The 20,770-nt window shown below is 42.2% G+C and overlaps 1 protein-coding gene and 1 pseudogene across 1 annotated transcript; one reads left to right on the forward strand and one right to left on the reverse strand.

Moving 5' to 3' along the window:
* Positions 1-1,487: 1,487 nt before the first annotated feature.
* On the reverse strand, positions 1,488-20,430 carry LOC139211688 (GTPase IMAP family member 8-like). The gene is made up of 5 exons (XM_070842015.1): positions 20,385-20,430; positions 18,431-19,050; positions 15,443-16,011; positions 5,652-5,681; positions 1,488-2,651 (listed from the first exon to the last, which is right to left on the reverse strand). Exons 1-5 carry the CDS (start codon positions 20,398-20,400, stop codon positions 1,733-1,735), a joined length of 2,154 nt encoding a protein of 717 aa, XP_070698116.1. The 5' UTR covers positions 20,401-20,430; the 3' UTR covers positions 1,488-1,732.
* On the forward strand, positions 6,888-8,982 carry LOC139211879 (GTPase IMAP family member 9-like; annotated as a pseudogene).
* Positions 20,431-20,770: the final 340 nt, after the last annotated feature.

The following is a 20,770-nucleotide window of genomic DNA, read 5'->3' on the forward strand; positions in this document are numbered from 1 at the left end:
AACACATCCTACAGACATGAATCAGCATCAATGTGTGTGTGCAGTCACACAGAGATGTCCTGGACAGACTCAGTTCGGCCAAAGCCTCCCTGTAGTTGGTGGATGAAAGGACCCTCACTCCTCACACTCAGCTCCCTCCATCTCCTACTGCAGGACACATTTACTGTGATTCCCTGACCCCCCTGTCACATTCATTTCCCTCTCAACTTCCGCCTTCAGGGTCTTCCTCCTCTGCTTCTCCACTGCCCTCAGCTCCTTTGAGAGTCTTTGTTTCTCTTTTTTTGAGGCCTTCTTTGCTTCTCTGAACATGCGTGTGGTGTAGTACCCTCTGTCATTCTCCAGGGTCATAGAATATTGACACTGAAATAATCCCTGAAATGCAAGGAACTGGCAGCATTTTAGTGTGGTGGTTGGTTGGGGACAGCAATCATTAATGAAATAGTTCGACATAAAAAAAGAAAGGAATGTGGTGTCTGTAAGGACTGTAATAATCATTTCAGTTGGTCTGAAATGACTGGACAGCCTGTCTACCTATGTACCTGCCTACCTGTGTGCACTCTGCCTGTGTGTTCTGTCTCATTGTGCATAACTGGAGTCTTCCACAAGTCTTAAGCTAGCGAGCAGAAAGAACAGAGAGCTGTGGTTCTTCAGTGTGTGTCCTGCCACAGGCTCTCATTTATATTTTCATTGGAATACTTCCAAAATCAGTCACTCTTGCTAGTTTCTCCAACGTTGCAGACCCTGCCATTAAATGTTTCATATGAATGATTACTTTAATTATTGATCAATCTGCTAATTATTCCCTTGTTTAGTTGATTGCTTGTTTGGTCTGGAAAAAGTCAGAAAACAGTGAGAAATCACGTCGTAATTACCCAGAGCCCAAACAGACATCTTCACATTGCTTGTCTTGTCCAGCTAACATGCACCATCGTTTAGGAATGTTTGTTGACCTGAGAAGTAACCAGACTACCACAATGGTAGTCAAGGAAAAGTGTAAAGTGACATGAAAGTGAAATACTCACGTACCTCTAATTTGTATTACTGTAGTACTTGTGTAAATCAGGTAACTCAGTTACATTCCACCACTGCAAATCACTGGGTCAACTGGAGTAAACAGGACCTCGTTTCTCACTGTCTGCAAGTGCTGTGGTGGAGTGTTTCGTTTCCTGCAGCGTCCTGCCGCATCCCACCACATACTGAATATTGTAATAATAAATCAATACCAAATCCTGCACACACCACCCTGCTGCCAGACATACTCACCAGAGCATCACATGTGGGTGCATCCGCTGTTGAAAATAGTCCCTGTGTTTGAGTATTCTTCTCATATTCGTTTCCTTAATCAAACAGTTGCAGCTGTTTAAGCAACTGATTCATTTTTTAAAAATCAAACAATACACACTGTTTATGAACCTTTAGGAGAACCCAGAGGGCGTTTATGGAAGTCACAAATAATGGAGTCATAGCCCACCATGGTAAGTGCACTAATGATTTACTTATATTACATAATGGTGTTCAGACATTGTTACAGATGCAGCATAATACAAGTTGCTAAGCTCCCACTATTTGTGGCACAAATTATTTCAGTTATTAAGACAAAGTGGCTGTGAGAGTCATCTTTAATACAAATGATTTATTCAGCAAATAAGCTGATTATAGCAGAAACTAGAGGACTATATTTTTCTTGGAAAACAATCCAACATAAACATCATCATTAAACTGAATCCTCTCCTTATTGAACATGGCAACTCTCTGGGATGCTCACTGACAATGTAATCAATACAGCAGCTCCGGCAACAGCTCTGAGTGCACCCCCGACAGCAGCGCCCCTGGTTACTGATACAGCTATCACTCCAGCAGAGATAAACTTGTTAAACCTTTCAGCCCGAGTTCTGGCTTCACACTCATATCTCCTGATCACCTGCTGCTCCTCCCTGCGGTAGGCCTCTTCTTCATATTTGGCTCTCAGTTCATCCAGCTCTTTCTGCCTCTTTGCCTCGGTTTCCTTCAGAAGTCGCTCTTTCTCCTTCTCTATGGCTTCCTCTGCCCTCTTGAACATTTCATTGGTGTAGTGGCTTCCACCATTAGCCATAATCATCTTGTCAATTTTGTCCATAAGCAGACTGATTTGTTTGAAGTCCTTGATTTTGTTGTTAAAGACGTGGTATCGATTGTAGCACGCGCGAATGATATCTTTGAGGTCGGGGCTCTCAGAAATAAAGCCCTCAATGGTTTGCTCCTCCAACTGGTCACCATGTGTGAACAGCACCATTGTGTATCTGGCTGCTTCCTCACCAAACACGGTCTGAATCTTCTTCACAGTGTCCTTCTCCTCCTGGGTGAACCTGTCCAGTTGAAGGACCACCAGGAAGACATGAGGACCAGGGGCGGACAGAGAGATGCACATCTTGATCTTCTTCAACACTTCTTCTTGGGTGAAGTTAGTGTCAAAGAGCCCCGGGGTGTCGATGACAGCGACCTTTCGGCCTTCAACGTCCCCCCTAGTTTTCTGGCATTCAGAAGTCAGGGAGGATGGAGACCGCTTAGACTTGAACGCTTCACTCCCCAGGATGGTGTTTCCTGCGGCGCTCTTCCCCACTCCGGTCTTCCCGACCAGAACAATCCTCCTTTCATTTGAATATGCGGCACCCCTGAACCCTGTCGGACACAAATACACCTCTGATCACACAGTGCTGAGCTGTCAAACAGAGATGTGGCGTGAACACATCCCAGTTGACTACATTTGTGAAAATGTAAGGGAGGAAACACTCCTCAGCACCGACAGGCTTTGGTTTAGCTCAGTAACAGTTCATTTCTGATGTTATCTGACATGTCAAATCATTTTGTCAACTGTGACATTATTCTACTTTTTCATTTAACCTAAAGTAACCAGGAGAAAGTCTTTCAAGGGACACCTGACCAAGACAGATGAAACACAATCATTTCAGTTTTAGCTCTCTTTAACTTCTTAGGCACATCCAACATTCACTGATACGTTCAGTGCACTCACTCAGTGCTTGAGTGGAATCATAGTTACCTGCTGACCTTGTTATATAAATCTGTGAATCCTCTCCATAATGAAATGAGATTTTGAAATATTTTGAAATGCATAAAATGGAAATATTCTAGTAAAGTACAAGTACCTCATCATTGTACATCAGTGCAGCACTTGAGTAAATGTGCTCACTGCCACTTATGAAACTGAGACATTCCCTGTTGTGGTGAGTGTGTGGTCTGCCAGGCAACATTTAAAAGAAGGAACATTAAAGGCCCTTCTGCACCAGCACTTTAAATGTGTTTTCATTTAATTGTTCTCAGTGTTTGGCCAGTTTAAGATTTGTAGGTTTATTTCAAAAAAGTGAAAAAAGTGTGCATTTTAAACACACATTCACACACTGAAGCTGCTTCAGGAGCAGGTTGGGGTTCAGTGTCTTGCCCAAGGACACTTCGACATGCTGACTCATAGCACGGGGAACTGAACCACCAACCTTCCAGTTGAGTGGCAACCCACTCTCCCTCTGAGCCACAGCCGCCCACTAATGTTAGCAAACTAAAACATTATGTTAGCAAGACAACTTTGAAGTCACTGGGAGGCAAAATATGTATTGAAATATAAAGAATCTCTACCATAGTGAAAATGAAGAATTGTACAGGAAGGCCCCCGACTCTTACCCTGATTGTAGCTCATGTTGAAAAGACAGAAGGATCCTGCAGCTGTGTGTCCTGACTGGCTGTGATCTTTTTTCTTTCTGACACTTGTCATTACATTAATGTCCTTCACCTCCACCTGGGCGTTCCCTCTCTCTCTGCTAGACGGGAATTTCTGAGCACAAGGAAGTGCAGCCTATTTTTAGAATGTACACTCTGAGGTCACACTTAAATACTGCCATTTGTTGTCTGATGTGTGTAAATCAGGAGCATTCTTTGATGAAAGCAAAGTTTGAAGGAGAAAATTATTATTTCAAATAATAATCATTATTTCTAACCTTGTCAATGTCTTGACTATATTTTCTATTCATTTTGCAACTCATTTGATAAATAAAAGTGTGACTTTTCATGGAAAACACAAAATTGTCTGGGTGACCCCAAACTTTTGAACGGTATTGTACACTCTGAGGTCACACTTAAATACTGCCATTTGTTGTCTGATGTGTGTAAATAAGCTCACCTAACAAACAGAAGCATCCAACCACACAGATGCTCAGCTTTGAGAGAAAAGTTGAGCGCTCTGTATGAGCACAAAAACCCTGCAGCGTATCTTTTCTCCATCAAAACCAGTGAGGCCCTGCTTCCACCCAGTCCCACGTCTGATAACAGCTTGTGTTCAGGGAGCAGGTTGAACTGGTGCGCCCTGGATGAAGAGAAAGCTGGAGTCCTTCATCAGTCACCTGACTTCTGACTTATCGGGGCTGCATACCTGGGACACTGATATTATCACTCACATGCCTGGTAGCACGGTTAACACGTGAGCATGACATGAATGTGAGAGATGAACATGAAAGATTTCAAGCAGCTATTGTCATACTAAATGAAAAACTATTTGTTAAACCCTTGTTTAGAGGAAATGAGGACAACACTCAGATGTCCTGTGAGCAGCGTTGTTAACAAGTGAGCAAAGTTAGAGAGACTGTGGTGTTGGTGTACATACAATGGTGCAAATACAACAAATAGTTTTTCATTTAGTATGACAATAGCTGCTTGAAATCTTTCATGTTCATCTCTCACGTTCATGTCATGCTCACGTGTTAACCGTGCTACCAGGCATGTGAGTGATAATATCAGTGTCCCAGGTATGCAGCCCCGACAAGTCAGAAGTCAGGTGACTGATGAAGGACTCCAGCTTTCTCTTCATCCAGGGCGCACCAGTTCAACCTGCTCCCTGAACACAAGCTGTTATCAGACGTGGGACTGGGTGGAAGCAGGGCCTCACTGGTTTTGATGGAGAAAAGATATGCTGCAGGGTTTTTGTGCTCATACAGAGCGCTCAGCTTTTCTCTTCCCCTGACCTCAGAGTGTACAATACCGTTCAAAAGTTTGGGGTCACCCAGACAATTTTGTGTTTTCCATGAAAAGTCACACTTTTATTTATCAAATGAGTTGCAAAATGAATAGAAAATATAGTCAAGACATTGACAAGGTTAGAAATAATGATTATTATTTGAAATAATAATTTTCTCCTTCAAACTTTGCTTTCATCAAAGAATGCTCCATTTGCAGCAATTACAGCATTGCAGACCTTTGGCATTCTAGCTGTTAATTTGTTGAGGTAATCTGGAGAAATTTCACCCCACGCTTCCAGAAGCCCCTCCCACAAGTTGGATTGGCTTGATGGGCACTTCTTGCGTACCATACGGTCAAGCTGCTCCCACAACAGCTCAATGGGGTTTCGATCTGGTGACTGCGCTGGCCACTCCATTACAGATAGAATACCAGCTGCCTGCTTCTTCCCTAAATAGTTCTTGCATAATTTGGAGGTGTGCTTTGGGTCATTGTCCTGTTGTAGGATGAAATTGGCTCCAATCAAGCACTGTCCACAGGGTATGGCATGGCATTGCAAAATGGAGTGAAAGCCTTCCTTATTCAAAATGACTTTTACCTTGTACACATACATCACATTACCTCCACCATGCTTGACAGATGGCATCAGACACTCTTCCAGCATCTTTTCAGTTGTTCTGCGTCTCACAAATGTTCTTCTGTGTGATCCAAACACCTCAAACTTCGATTCGTCTGTCCATAACGCTTTTTTCCAATCTTCCTCTGTCCAATGTCTGTGTTCTTTTGCCCATATTAATCTTTTCCTTTTATTGGCCAGTCTCAGATATGGCTTTTTCTTTGCCACTCTGCCCTGAAGGCCAGCATCCCGGAGTCGCCTCTTCACTGTAGACGTTGACACTGGCGTTTTGCGGGTACTATTTAATGAAGCTGCCAGTTGAGGACCTGTGAGTTTATTTCTCAAACTAGAGACTCTAATGTACTTGTCTTCTTGCTCAGTTGTGCAGCAGGGCCTCCCACTTCTCTTTCTACTGTGGTTAGAGCCTGTTTGTGCTGTTCTCTGAAGGGAGTAGTACACACCGTTGTAGGAAATCTTCAGTTTCTTGGCAATTTCTCGCATGGAATAGCCTTCATTTCTAAGAACAAAAATAGACTGTCACAAATGTGATGCTCCAGATACTCAACTAGCTCAAAGGAAGGTCAGTTTTATAACTTCTCTAACCAGCTAAACTGTTTTCAGCTGTGCTAACATAATTGCAGAAGGGTTTTCTAATCATCCATTAGCCTTCTAACGCAATTAGCAAACACAATGTACCATTAGAACACTGGAGTGATGGTCGCTGGAAATGGTCCTCTATACACCTATGTAGATATTGCATTAAAAACCAGACATTTGCAGCTAGAATAGTCATTTATCACATTAACAATGTATAGAGTGTATTTCTGATTAGTTTAATGTTATCTTCATTGAAAAAAAAGTGCTTTTCTTTCAAAAATAAGGACATTTCTAAGTGACCCCAAACTTTTGAACGGTAGTGTACATTCTAAAAGCAGGCTGCACTTCCTTGTGCTCAGCAATTCCTGTCTAGCAGAGAGAGAGGGAACGCCCAGGTGGAGGTGAAGGACATTAATCTAATGATAAGTGTCAGAAGATCACAGCCAGTCAGGACACACAGCTGCAGGATCCTTCTGTCTTTTCAACATGAGCTACAATCTTCATTTTCACTATGGTAGAGATTCTTTATATTCCAGTACATATTTTGCCTCCCAGTGACTTCAAAGTTGTCTTGCTAACACAATGTTTTAGTTTGCTAACATTAGTGGGCGGCTGTGGCTCAGAGGGAGAGTGGGTCGCCACTCAACTGGAAGGTTGGTGGTTCAGTTCCCCGGCTATGAGTCAGCATGTCGAAGTGTCCTTGGGCAAGACACTGAACCCCAACCTGCTCCTGAAGCAGCTTCAGTGTGTGAATGTGTGTTTAAAATGCACACTTTTTTCACTTTTTTGAAATAAACCTACAAATCTTAAACTGGCCAAACACTGAGAACAATTAAATGTAATGAAAATGCATGAAAACAATATATCAACATTATCACCTCTTTGATTTGTTATCGTTATCTATTGAACAGAGATAATTATGGAAGCAATGTAGAACAATGCTACTCAGGGCCATGATAACTTGCATGTGTTTTAGATTTATGTGCCATTGAGTTGGTCAATGGCACATATTCACCTAAGTTGAACTCCATGCAAATGTGTTGCACATTTAAAGTGCTGGTGCAGAAGGGCCTTTAATGTTCCTTCCTTTAAATGTTGCCTGGCAGACCACACACTCACCACAACAGGGAATGTCTCAGTTTCATAAATGGCAGTGAGCACATTTACTCAAGTGCTGCACTGATGTACAATGATGAGGTACTTGTACTTAACTAGAATATTTCCATTTTATGCATTTCAATGGAGAGGATTCACAGATTTATATAACAAGGTCAGCAGGTAACTATGATTCCACTCAAGCACTGAGTGAGTGCACTGAACATATCAGTGAATGATGTGCTTAAGAAGTTAAAGAGAGCTAAAACTGGAATGACCTTCTTAATCTCAGTGCAGCTCTCCTGGTTACTTTAGGTTAAATGAAAAAGTAGAATAATGTTGACAGTTGACAAAATGATTTGACATGTCAGATAACATCAGAAATGAACTGTTACTGAGCTAAACAAAAGCCTGTCGGTGTTGAAGAGTGTTTCCTCCCTTACATCTTCACAAATGTAGTCAACTGGGATGTGTTCACGCCACATCTCTCTTTGACAACTCAGCACTGTGTGATCAGAGGTGTATTTGTGTCCGACAGGGTTCAGGGGTGCCGCATATTCAAATGAAAGGAGGATTGATCTGGTCGGGAAGACCGGAGTGGGGAAGAGCGCCGCAGGAAACACCATCCTGGGGAGAGAAGCGTTCGAGTCTGAACTGTCTCCGTCCTCCCTGACTTCTGAATGCCAGAAAGCTAAGGGGAACGTTGAAGGCCAAAAGGTCGCCGTCATCGACACCCCGGGGCTCTTTGACACTAACTTCACCCAAGAAGAAGTGTTGAAGAAGATCAAGATGTGCATCTCTCTGTCCGCCCCTGGTCCTCATGCCTTCCTGGTGGTCCTTCAGCTGGGCAGGTTCACCCAGGAGGAGAAGGACACTGTGAAGATGATTCAGACCGTGTTTGGTGAGGAAGCAGCCAGATACACAATGGTGCTGTTCACACATGGTGACCAGTTGGAGAAGCAAACCATTGAGGGCTTTATTTCTGAGAGCCCCGACCTGAAAGATTTCATTCACACGTGCTACAAATCGATACCACGTCTTTAACAACAAAATCAAGGACTTCAAACAAACCAGTCAGCTCATGGAGAAAATTGACAAGATGATTATGGCTAACGGTGGAAGCCACTCATGAAATGTTCATGAGGGCAGAGGAAGCTGCAAAGAGGCAGAAAGAGCTGGATGAACTGAGAGCCAAATATGAAGAAGAGGCCTACCGCAGGGAGGAGCAGCAGGTGCACAGGAGATATGAGTGTGAAGCCAGAGCTTAGGCTGAAAGGTCAAACTGGGTTGTCTTGGTAGTCTGGGTTAGGGTGCACTGGGAACCGCAGGAGGTCCAATCGGTGTGGTAGTTGGAGTCGCAGTTGGAGCTGCTGTCGGAGGTGCAATTGGTGCTTTGTCAGTGAGGATCTCAGAGTGTTGCCATGTTCAATAAGAACAGCAGAACATTCAGTTTAATGATGATGTTTATGTTGGATTGTTTTCCAAGAAAAATATAGTCCTCTAGTTTCTGCTATAATCAGCTTATTTGCCGAATAAATCATTTGTATTAAAGATGACTCTCACAGCCACTTTGTCTTAATAACTGAAATCATTTGTGCCACAAATAGTGGGAGCTTAGCAACTTGTATTATGCTGCATCTGTAACAATGTGTGAACACCATTGTGTAATATAAGTAAATCATTAGTGCACTTACCATGGTGGGCTATGACTCCATTATTTGTGACTTCCATAAACGCCCTCTGGGTCCTACTAAAGGTTCATAAACAGTGTGTATAGTGTGAGTTTTAAAAAAATTAATCCGTTTCTTAAGCAGCTGCAACTGTTTGATTAAGGAAACGTTACTCAAACACAGGGACTATTTTCAACAGCGGATGCACCCACATGTGATGCTCTGGTGAGTATGTCTGGCAGCAGGGTGGTGTGTGCAGGATTTGGTATTGATTTATTATTACAATATTCAGCATGTGGTGGGATGCGGCAGGACGCTGCAGGTCTACGGTGCTGAACTCTGAAGTGCAGCTCTGACCTTCATGGACACAACGAAGGTTTGAAGACTGGAACGAAACACTCCACCACAGCACTTGCAGAAGGTGAGAAACGAGGTCCAAGTGGCTGCAAATTCCTGTTTACTCCACCTGACCCAGTGATTTGCTGCGGTGGAATGTAACGGAATACATTTACACAAGTACTACAGTAATGCAAATTAGAGGTACATCAGTATTTCCATTTCATGTCACTTCACACTTTTCCTTGACTACCATTGTGGTAGTCTGGTTACTTCTCAGGTCAACAAACATTCCTAAACGATGGTGCATGTTAGCTGGACAAGACAAGCAATGTGAAGATGTTTGTTTGGGCTCTGGGTAATTACGGTGTGATTTCTCACAGTTTTCTGACTTTTTCCAGACCAAACATGTGTTGGGCCTCACTACATGGTGAAGACTACATGTTTCTTTGTCTGTGGAACAATGGATATCCTCCCTGAATCCCATTCCCCAGTGTCCCAAGTTCCACAGATAGGTCTGCAATCACCCCTGGACCCAGCTTCACAGCCACCAGAACCTGCCCCAGAATCAGCTAGTGATGGGCCTCTGACACCCAAGGCTCCGACACATGCATGATAGCTCATGAAATAGTTGTATCGAACCACTGTGCCGAGACGTGGTTTGGTCACGTGACTAGTGATGTTTGAAGCACTTTAGTGACATCCGAAGCAGTTGAGTGACTTGGACGTCATACAAATCACCTGATTGGTTTGGTTTGTCATATGAATCACTTTGCGTTCATTAGAATACTTCTTTGCAGAGTAGGTTGGTTCGTTGCTCTGAGAGTTAGTAGTGCTTGTCAGATTGACTGACCTTCAGGTCTTAAAGTAATGACAGACTGTTGTTTCTCTGGACTTACTTCGGTGATTCTTGCCATAATGTGGACTAGAACAGCAGTTCTAGTCAGATTGCATATTTTGTGGAGAATCTGTCAATAAATCAATAGATAGTTAGATACACAGAAAGAAATAGATAAAATTACATAGTTACGGAGATGGATAGTTCTAAATAACATTAGATAAAACATTTTTCTTTGTAACATCAAATTGATTAACTGGAAGGGAGCACAACATCATTTAATCAAGAAACCACTTGAAGTTGATTCTGATTGTTTTGATTCCAATCTCAATTTGACTTTAATCCGAATTTGATTTGATTCTCCTTTTGTTTAATTTTGATACTGATTTTCATCTTAAATCTACTCTGCTTCTGACTTTGATCCTGATTCTGTTGCATTTCTAAATTTTGATTCAGATTCTTAGTTTAACTCTAACTTTAGAGTTAAATTTAATCTCTCCTTCCTTCACAACTTTTGAGTGTAACCTCTTTTAGATTTGTCTGTTTAGGTAATGTAACTCCGTCTCCTTGAGATGCAACTTCAATGTTGCGCACTTCCCCACGCTGTCCGAAATCAAATGTGCTTTTCCAAAGGCTAACCTTTCTGCTAAAGAGGGGAAATATGTGTCTGTGATCACATCTCTCATGACAGAATTCAGCCAGTTCTTCCAAGATTTTTCTATCATTGAGAGAAAAAAACCCCCAAAAAAAACCAAGCTGTTCTCCACTCCCTTCCTGTTGGATGCAGAAGAAGTGGAAGAGAGTCTGCAATTAGAACTTATCGAAATGCAGTGTGAGGATTCTCAGAAGGGTCAACATCAGCTTCTCTCTGTACCTGACTTCTACCGGAGCTTGGAAAAGGCCAAGTTTCCTCTGATGAGACGCCACGCAAAAAGAATGGTGAGTCTGTTCGGTTCAACATACATATGTGAGAAAACTTTTTCCTCTGTTAAATCTGAACAAAAGCAAATTGAGAACCAAAATGACAGAAAGCCATCTCTGTGATGTCCTTCGCATCTCAACCACCAAATTTACTCCTGACCTGCCAGCCATCCTTCAGTCCAAAGCGCAGCATCACTGCTCCCACTGAGTGCAACACTGTTCCCATTATAGGTAAGTTACACAATATGCATGTGTTAATAAGCCCAATTACTTAATAAATTCAGTCAGTTATTGGGCTTGTTAACACATCAACTAACGTTTGTCATCAACTTTAACTAATTTGCATAAAAAGCCTGAAATATAACCACTGTTATGCCCGGAGGCGAACAGAACTAAAACCCACACGCACGACTCAAAGTATCAAAATAAGCTTTATTAACCAAAAGACAAAATAAACAAGCATGGTGGCAATAAGCTAAGACTAAGGTAACAAAAGACAACTCCGTAAAAGCAGGAGCGAAAAATCATAAAACAAAATACAACAATCAAAAATACTCAGGCCAAAGGCAATCTGTACAAGAATGAGAAATAAAGTAAACAAAGGAAAAATATCAGACTAATCTATGTACAAAGTAACAACGAAAAGAGCAAGACAAAGCTTCAGAAAAAGTTTCAACACAAAGACAAAACTCACAGACAAGGATTCCAGACGAGGACCAAGGGAACAAGAGAGCTGGTTGTCAAGACAAAGGTACATGACAAAGAAGCACAGGACAAGAGGAGACGCGGACTTTAAATACACGAGGTAATGGGGAGCAGGTGGAAACAATCAGGGCGGGGCCACACAATCACAGAGGACAAGACACAGGAGGACAGGAAGTAAATGTAAAGGTATCTGAAATGAGAGGAAGACAGGGTATTTCAAAATAAAACCGGAAGTGACAAGACGACATGAGACGAGACAACAATAACTGAACTCAAGATCATAACACATACCCAATTTGCCAACCCTTTTTGAGACAAAATAAACGAAAGCCCATTAATCGAAAGATGTGGTGTAGGCTGTTTTTTTTCTTTAATCATATTAAATTATCAAGCATAATTTACCTACATTTGATTGATTTTTCTAACTTTAATACACTAGAGGTGAGGCGATGTACATCACCTCTACTGTATTAAAGTTAGCAATATAGCTCACTTCTAGTGAGTGGCCCAGCCCTTTGTATATTTTTCTGTATGTGGCCCTTCTATATGCATTTCTTATGTAGGAACACAAATGATGGATGGAATTACTAATGGTGATCAGCAGATCATCAATGAATCATATTTGTGACAAAGAATCTTAAATCAAACTCAGCTGAGTTTTACATTTATATTATGATTTACTATTTGAATAGGTGTTTCTGTGTGGAGTTTGCATGTTCTCCCCAAGCTAACGTGGGTTCTCTCCGGGTACTCTGGCTTCCTCCCACAATCCAAAGACATGCACATTAGGTTAATTGGTAAGTCTAAATTGCCCGTAGGTGTGAGTGTGAGTGTAAAAGGTTGTCTGTCTCTATATGTTGGCCCTGCGATTGGCTGGCGACCAGTTCAGTCCAGGGTGACCCTGCCTCTCGCCCAATGTCAGCGGGGATAGGCTCCAGCTCCCCCGCGACCTTTACGGATAAGTGGTATAGAAAATGAGATGAGATGAGATATTAAGACAGACAGGAAAACATATGACTGAACACATTTCAATTATAAGGCAGGGTCTTAGTTGTAATTTACACATAAAGATCTGATCATAAGTTATATTTGACTAAACATCCATCTGCATGTTCTGGCAGGAATGGATTTCCATAATTATCTCTGTTCAATAGATAACGATAACAAATCAAGGAGGTGATAATGTTGATATATTGTTTTCATGCATTTTCATTACATTTAATTGTTCTCAGTGTTTGGCCAGTTTAAGATTTGTAGGTTTATTTCAAAAAAGTGAAAAAAGTGTGCATTTTAAACACACATTCACACACAGAAGCTGCTTCAGGAGCAGGTCGGGGTTCAGTGTGTTGTACAAGAACACTTTGACATGCTGACTTAGAGGATTGGACTGTTGATCTTCTGAGTAGTGAACAACTCTACCTCTGCTGTTTTTAAAAACTGATTCATTGATATTTCTGATTAAGTTGTTAATTAACTGCTATCATAATAAATTGGCAAAAGTCATACGCCCACTAATGTTAGCAAACTAAAACATTATGTTAGCAAGACAACTCTGAAGTCACTGGGAGGCAAATATGTATTGGAATATAAAAGAGTCTCTACCAAAGTGAAAATGAAGAATTGTACAGGAAGACTGTACTGTACTCTACTAAAGAAGGGATATTCTGGGATGGGGAACAGGATAAGGAAGGATATTTGACTCCATTCAGTGCAAGTCATCATAGTAAGGTAGTGACCATAAATATATTGAATGTTCCAGTTACTTTTGTCACTTGTGTGCAGTATTGATGGTTCCATCACTGTTTGTCACCTCTGTGCATTACTTCTGTCAGTTTGGATGTGTAATACCAAGGGTTACATTAGTCTCTGTTATGCAGTGTACGCCAACATATATTGTATATATAAAGTATACTCAGTATATATAGAAATAAATATATGTTTAACATTTTTAATGTAGGTAGATCATTTTGACCTGCTCATTTTAAAAGTAGCTCACAAGCTGAAAAAGTGTGACCAGGTGTCCATGAGGTGCAGTAAAGCACAGAGGCACCAGGAAGCACTGTTGTCCACCTAAACCAGCTGTGGCTTCAGACTGAACCAGCTCTGCTTCTGTTGGCTCTGCAGTGATTCCCCATCTCATACATTCCTCCTGCCAGACAGTAAAAGCAGGACGGGACACTGACTACAGCTCAGAACATGTATTTGCAATGTGCTTTGTTAAATGTGCTCTTTGAAGAGGTGCAGTGAATATACACATATGTGCAGACACTAAGTATCATGAATTGACTTGATTCAGTGACCAAATCACTCACTGGACTGGCTGGATTGTCAGAATTACTTACCTGCTGATCCTGATTAGAGCCATGGAGGGACGGGATATCCCAGCATGCACTGCACAGAGGACACCATAGACACGTCAATAGTGTCTCAGGGCTATAGAATATAATATAATAGTTCCTTTATTAATCCTTCACAGGAAACTGCTTTGTTACGGCAGCAATACAGACAGACACCCCACAAGACACTTAAGGCACAAAAACAATAGTAAAAAAGGAAAAAATATATGAAAAATATAAAATATGTACAATCTAAAATAGAATAATATAGCATAAGACGAGCATACAATAGAAAAAATAAAAAAATATCTTGTGCAAATACAATGAAGACCATTTAGCAGTCAGTACTTGTCATTGCGTAGAGTTACTTGCTTTTTATTGAGTCTGCTGTACCGTCATCATAAATAAAGGCCTATATAGTCATTTGACTATAAACCTACAACCCCTACGCTGCAAAATGATAATGTTTTATTGCATCATTTGACTTTTTCTGTCCTGTTTTTACCGTAAACTTTGTTTAAATTTAATTGAATTCACTTATAGGTTTGGTGGTGAGTTTAATAGCATTGTGTTGCGATGCTGCTCCCCTGGGAAATACTGGATGAAAATGCACGTGCAAACATGTATTGCATTGATTGTGTGATGTGGATGTCAGGTAGTAAACATGTGAGCGGCTGTATTCTGAGGTCTAATTGTTATATAATAATATATATATATATGTATGTAATATATAAGACTGACAAAACTAACCAGCTGCAACTTTTCAAGTGGGAGATAGTTCAGTTTAACTTAGTCCTTTATGATTATAAACTGAATATGCTTGGGCTTTGGACATTCCATTGATTCTATCAGATTAATAAATGATGAAAACTGGTAGTTACCGTAAAGCCTGTGGTGCTACTCGGTCACATGATTGGAACGCTCTGGTGACCGATTTGTTTTCGCCTTGCAGTGTAAAGATTCAGGGAGACGTGAGCATGCCCAGACATATGCTACAAAACATTTCTAATGCTCAACACATCCTATAGACATGAATCAGCATCAATGTGTGTGTGCAGTCACACAGAGATGTCCTGGACAGACTCAGTTCGGCCAAAGCCTCCCTGTAGTTGGTGGATGAAAGGACCCTCACTCCTCACACTCCATCTCCTACTGCAGGACACATTTACTGTGATTCCCTGACCCCCCTGTCACATTCATTTCCCTCTCAACTTCCGCCTTCAGGGTCTTCCTCCTCTGCTTCTCCACTGCCCTCAGCTCCTTTGAGAGTCTTTGTTTCTCTTTTTTTGACGCCTTCTTTGCCTTTCTGAACATGCGTGTGGTGTAGTACCCTCTGTCATTCTCTAGGGTCATTCTGTCGATTTTCTCCAGCAGCTGATGGATCTGTTCCTGGTCTTCCACTTTGTTGTTGAAGACGTGATATCTCCCGTAGCACGCCTGAATGAGCTCTTTGAGCTCTTCACTCTTTGAAACAAAGCTTTCAATAGTTTGTTGCTTTAGTTTGTCTCCATGTGTGAACAGCACCATTGTGTATTTGGCTGCTTTCTCACCAAACATGGTCTGAATCATCTTCACAGTGTCCTTCTCCTCCTGGGTGAACCTGCCCAGCTGAAGGACCACCAGGAAGGCATGAGGACCAGGGGCGGACAGAGAGATGCACATCTTGATCTTCTTCAACACTTCTTCTTGGGTGAAGTTAGTGTCAAAGAGCCCCGGGGTGTCGATGACGGCGACCTTTCGACCTCTGACCTCTCCCGCAGCTCTCTTGCAGGTAATTGTCCAGGAAGAAGAAGACAGGTGCGATGGGAACTCTTCACTCCCCAGGATGGTGTTTCCTGCGGCGCTCTTCCCCGCTCCAGTCTTCCCCACCAAAACCATCCGGAGTCCATCGCTCTTCTTCTGCTTCGGAAACCCTGTACAACACAGCAACAGGAGCAGCAACATTAAAGCAACGTTCTTTCAGACAGACAGGCCGCACTGTGGGAGCTCTACAGGCCTGGACAGCTGACTGTCAAGAAATCCTTATCATCATCATCATCTTTATCTTAATATACATAAAGTACAAAACGCATGTACATCATACTGTGAAGGAAGCTGAAGCTGAAACGAACTAACTAACTAAGTAGTTTAAGGGAGTTTAATAGGATTCAAGGTTTTTTATTTATAATTGTATAATATCAGACAGATCCCTCCATGTTACACACACAGAAAATGTATTAACAGATATTCAAGTATTCAAATTATGTTAGAATATCAACAATGAAATAGGAACTGGCAGCATTTTAGTGTGGTGGTTGGTTGGGGGTGTGTAAGTTATTTCAGAGGCACTTGAAATATTGGCTGAAACACCCCGACAGCAATCAATAAAGGAAATAGTTTGACATAAAAAAGAAAGGAATGTGGTGTCTGTAAGGACTGTAATAATCATTTCAGTTGGTCTGAAATGACTGGACAGCCTGTCTACCTATGTACCTGCCTACCCGTGTGCACTCTGCCTGTGTGTTCTGTCTCATTGTGCATAACTGGAGTCTTCCACAAGTCTTAAGCTAGAGAGCTTGTTGCACCAGAGAGAGTGTGGCCAAAACTGAAATCAAGGATCAGCGACAGAGCAGTCAGCAGCAGGAAGCTCACGGCCACTGAGCCGAAGAACAGAGAGCTGTGGTTCTTCAGTGTGTGTCCTGCCACAGGCTCTCATTTGGTGGGCTAACCATACATCCATGGAGCTACACCCATTAGCTCAGAGTTGTTTATTTATCAGTCAGTGTGCACAGAATGAACAAGGAACCCGGCGGCTGCCACGGTGGCTGGTCTTCTCATCACTGTCGGGGGGGCTCGTCCTCCAGCAATAACCTTAGTCAAGCTCACGTTCATGTGTTTTGAGGGGTTGGCTTTGGAGGAAAGCCTGGGGGGATGAGGGGGTGGGATAATTTCGTTGGAATACTTCCAAAATCAGCCACTCTTGCTAGTTTCTCCAACGTTGCACACCCTGCCTTTAAAAGTTTCATTTGATTGATTACTTTAATTATTGATCGATCAGCTTATTATTCCCTTGTTTAGTTAATTACTTGTTTGGTCTGGAAAAAGTCAGAAAACAGTGAGAAATCACGTCGCAATTACCCAGAGCCCAAACAGACATCTTCACATTGCTTGTCTTGTCCAGCTAACATGCACCATCGTTTAGGAATGTTTGTTGACCTAAGAAGTAACCAGACTACCACAATGGTAGTCAAGGAAAAGTGTAAAGTGACATGACAGTGAAATACTCACGTACCTCTAATTTGCATTACTGTAGTACTTGTGTAAATCAGGTAACTCAGTTACATTCCACCACTGCAAATCACTGGGTCAAGTGGAGTAAACAGGACCTCGTTTCTCACTGTCTGCAAGTGCTGTGGTGGAGTGTTTCGTTTCCTGCAGCGTCCTGCCGCATCCCACCACATACTGAATATTGTAATAATAAATCAATACCAAATCCTGCACACACCACCCTGCTGCCAGACATACTCACCAGAGCATCACATGTGGGTGCATCCGCTGTTGAAAATAGCCCCTGTGTTTGAGTAACGTTTCCTTAATCAAACAGTTGCAGCTGTTTAAGCAACTGATTCATTTTTAAAAAATCAAACTCTACACACTGTTTATGAACCTTTAGTAGAACCCAGAGGGCGTTTATGGAAGTCACAAATAATGGAGTCATAGCCCACCATGGTAAGTGCACTAATGATTTACTTATATTACACAATGGTGTTCACACATTGTTACAGATGCAGCATAATACAAGTTGCTAAGCTCCCACTATTTGTGGCACAAATGATTTCAGTTATTAAGACAAAGTGGCTGTGAGAGTCATCTTTAATACAAATGATTTATTCAGCAAATAAGCTGATTATAGCAGAAACTAGAGGACTATATTTTTCTTGGAAAACAATCCAACATAAACATCATCATTAAACTGAATGTTCTGCTGTTCTTATTGAACATGGCAACGCTCTGAGATCCTCACTGACAAAGCACCAATTGCAGCTCCGGCAGCAGCTCCAGCTGCGACTCCAACTACCACACCGATTGGACCTCCTGCGATTCCCAGTGCACCCCCGACAGCAGCGCCCCAGGCTGCTGATAAAGCTATGACTGGAGCCGAGACAAACTGGTTTGACCTTTCAGCCTGAGCTCTGGCTTCACACTCATATCTCCTGTGCACCTGCTGCTCCACCTTGCGGTAGTCCTCTTTTTCATATTTGGCTCTCAGTTCATCCAGCTCTTTCTGCCTCTTTGCCTCGAAGTCCTTCAGAAGTCGCTCTTTCTCCTTCTCTATCGCTTCCTCTGCCCTCTTGAACATTTCATTGGTGTAGTGGCTTCCACCATTAGCCATAGTCATCTTGTCAATTTTGTCCATGAGCTGACTGGTTTGTTTGAAGTCCTTGATTTCGTTGTTGAAGACGTGGTATCGATTGTAGCACGTGCGAATGATATCTTTCAGGTCGGGGCTCTCAGAAATAAAGCCCTCAATGGTTTGTTTCCCCAACTGGTCACCATGTGTGAACAGCACTATTGTGTATCTGGCTGCTTCCTCACCAAACGTGGTCTGAATCATCTTCACAGTGTCCTTCTCCTCCTTGGTGAACCTGCCCAGCTGAAGGACCACCAGGAAGACATGAGGACCAGGGGCGGACAGAGAGATGCACATCTTGATCTTCTTCAACACTTCTTCTTGGGTGAAGTTAGTGTCAAAGAGCCCCGGGGTGTCGATGATGGCGACCTTTCGGCCTTCGACGTCCCCCCTAGCTTTCTGGCATTCAGAAGTCTGGGAGGACGGAGACAGTTCAGACTCGAACGCTTCTCTCCCCAGGATGGTGTTTCCTGCGGCGCTCTTCCCCACTCCGGTCTTCCCGACCAGAACAATCCTCCTTTCATTTGAATATGCGGCACCCCTGAACCCTGTCGGACACAAATACACCTCTGATCACACAGTGCTGAGTTGTCAAACAGAGATGTGGCGTGAACACATCCCAGTTGACTACATTTGTGAAAATGTAAGGGAGGAAACACTCCTCAGCACCGACAGGCTTTGGTTTAGCTTTTTGTTTAACTTGACATGTCAAACCATTTTGTCAACTGTGACATTATTCTACTTTTTCATTTAACCTGTAAGTAACCAGGACAGCCCCACTGAGATTAAGAAAGTTTTTTTCAAGGGACACCTGACCAAGACAGATGAAACACAATCATATCAGTTTTAGCTCTCTTTAACTTCTTAAGCACATCCATCATTCACTGATATGTTCAGTGCACTCACTCGGTGCTTGAGTGGAATCATAGTTACCTGCTGACCTTGTTATATAAATCTGTGAATCCTCTCCATTGAAATGCATAGAATGGAAATATTCAAGTAAAAGTACAAGTACCTCATCATTGTACATCAGTGCAGCACTTGAGTAAATGTGCTCACTGCCACTTATGAAACTGAAACATTCCCTGTTGTGGTGAGTGTGTGGTCTGCCAGGCAACATTTAAAAGAAGGAACATTAAAGGCCCTTCTGCACCAGCATTTTAAATGTGCAACACATTTAAAACAACAGACAGGAAAACATGATTTAACAAATTTCAATTATAATTGTAATTTACACATAAAAAACTGATCTCATAAGTTATATTTGACTAAACAGCCATCTGCATGTTCTGGCAGGAATGGATTTCCATACTTATCTCTTTTCAATAGATAGCGATAACAAATCAAGGTGATGATAATGTTGATATATAACACTGCTAAAAGACCATCCTGATTGCTGGAGACACTTTGTCACCATGATTTGAATATAGTCCCCAAATTGGAATAAAAATCTGCTCTGTATTTGTATATCTGTATATATAGTGTACACCTTTCTAGTCATTTCGACTACTCAAAGCGCTTTTCCATCACATCCTCATTCGCCCATTCACACATCATTCATTCAGGAGGAATCTTATTTGGAGGAGACTATTCTTTCATACACAAAAGCCTCCTCAGGAGCAGGTTGGGGTTCAGTGTCTTGCCCAAGGACACATCGACATGCTGACTCAGAGCCGGGGAATTGAACCACCAACCTTCCAGTTGAGTGGCAACCCACTCTCCCTCTGAGCCACAGCCGCCCACTAATGTTAGCAAACTAAAACATTATGTTAGCAAGACAACTTTGTCTAAGTCACTGGGAGGCAAAATATGTATTGGAATATAAAAGTGTCTCTACCATAGTGAAAATGAAGAATTGTACAGGAAGGCCCCCGACTCTTACCCTGATTGTAGCTCATGTTGAAACGACAGAGGGATCCTGCAGCTGTGTGTCCTGACTGGCTGTGATCTTTTTTCTTTCTGACACTTTACCTCCTTCACCTCCACCTGGGCGTTCCCTCTCTCTCTGCTAGACGGGAATTTCTGAGCACAAGGAAGTGCAGCCTGTTTTTTAGAATGTACCCTCCAAGGTTAAATACTGCCATTTGTTGTCTGATGTGTGTAAATCAGCTCACCTAACAAACAGAGGCATCCAACCACACAGATGCTATTTCTCATTCAGCTTTGAGAGAAAAGCATAGCGCTCTGTATGAGCACAAAAACCCTGCAGCGTATCGTTTCTCCTGATGTGCATCCACGTCTGATAACAGCTTGTGTTCAGGGAGCAGG

This window comes from Pempheris klunzingeri, chromosome 13, assembly GCF_042242105.1.
Source record: "Pempheris klunzingeri isolate RE-2024b chromosome 13, fPemKlu1.hap1, whole genome shotgun sequence".
NCBI lineage: Eukaryota > Metazoa > Chordata > Actinopteri > Acropomatiformes > Pempheridae > Pempheris > Pempheris klunzingeri.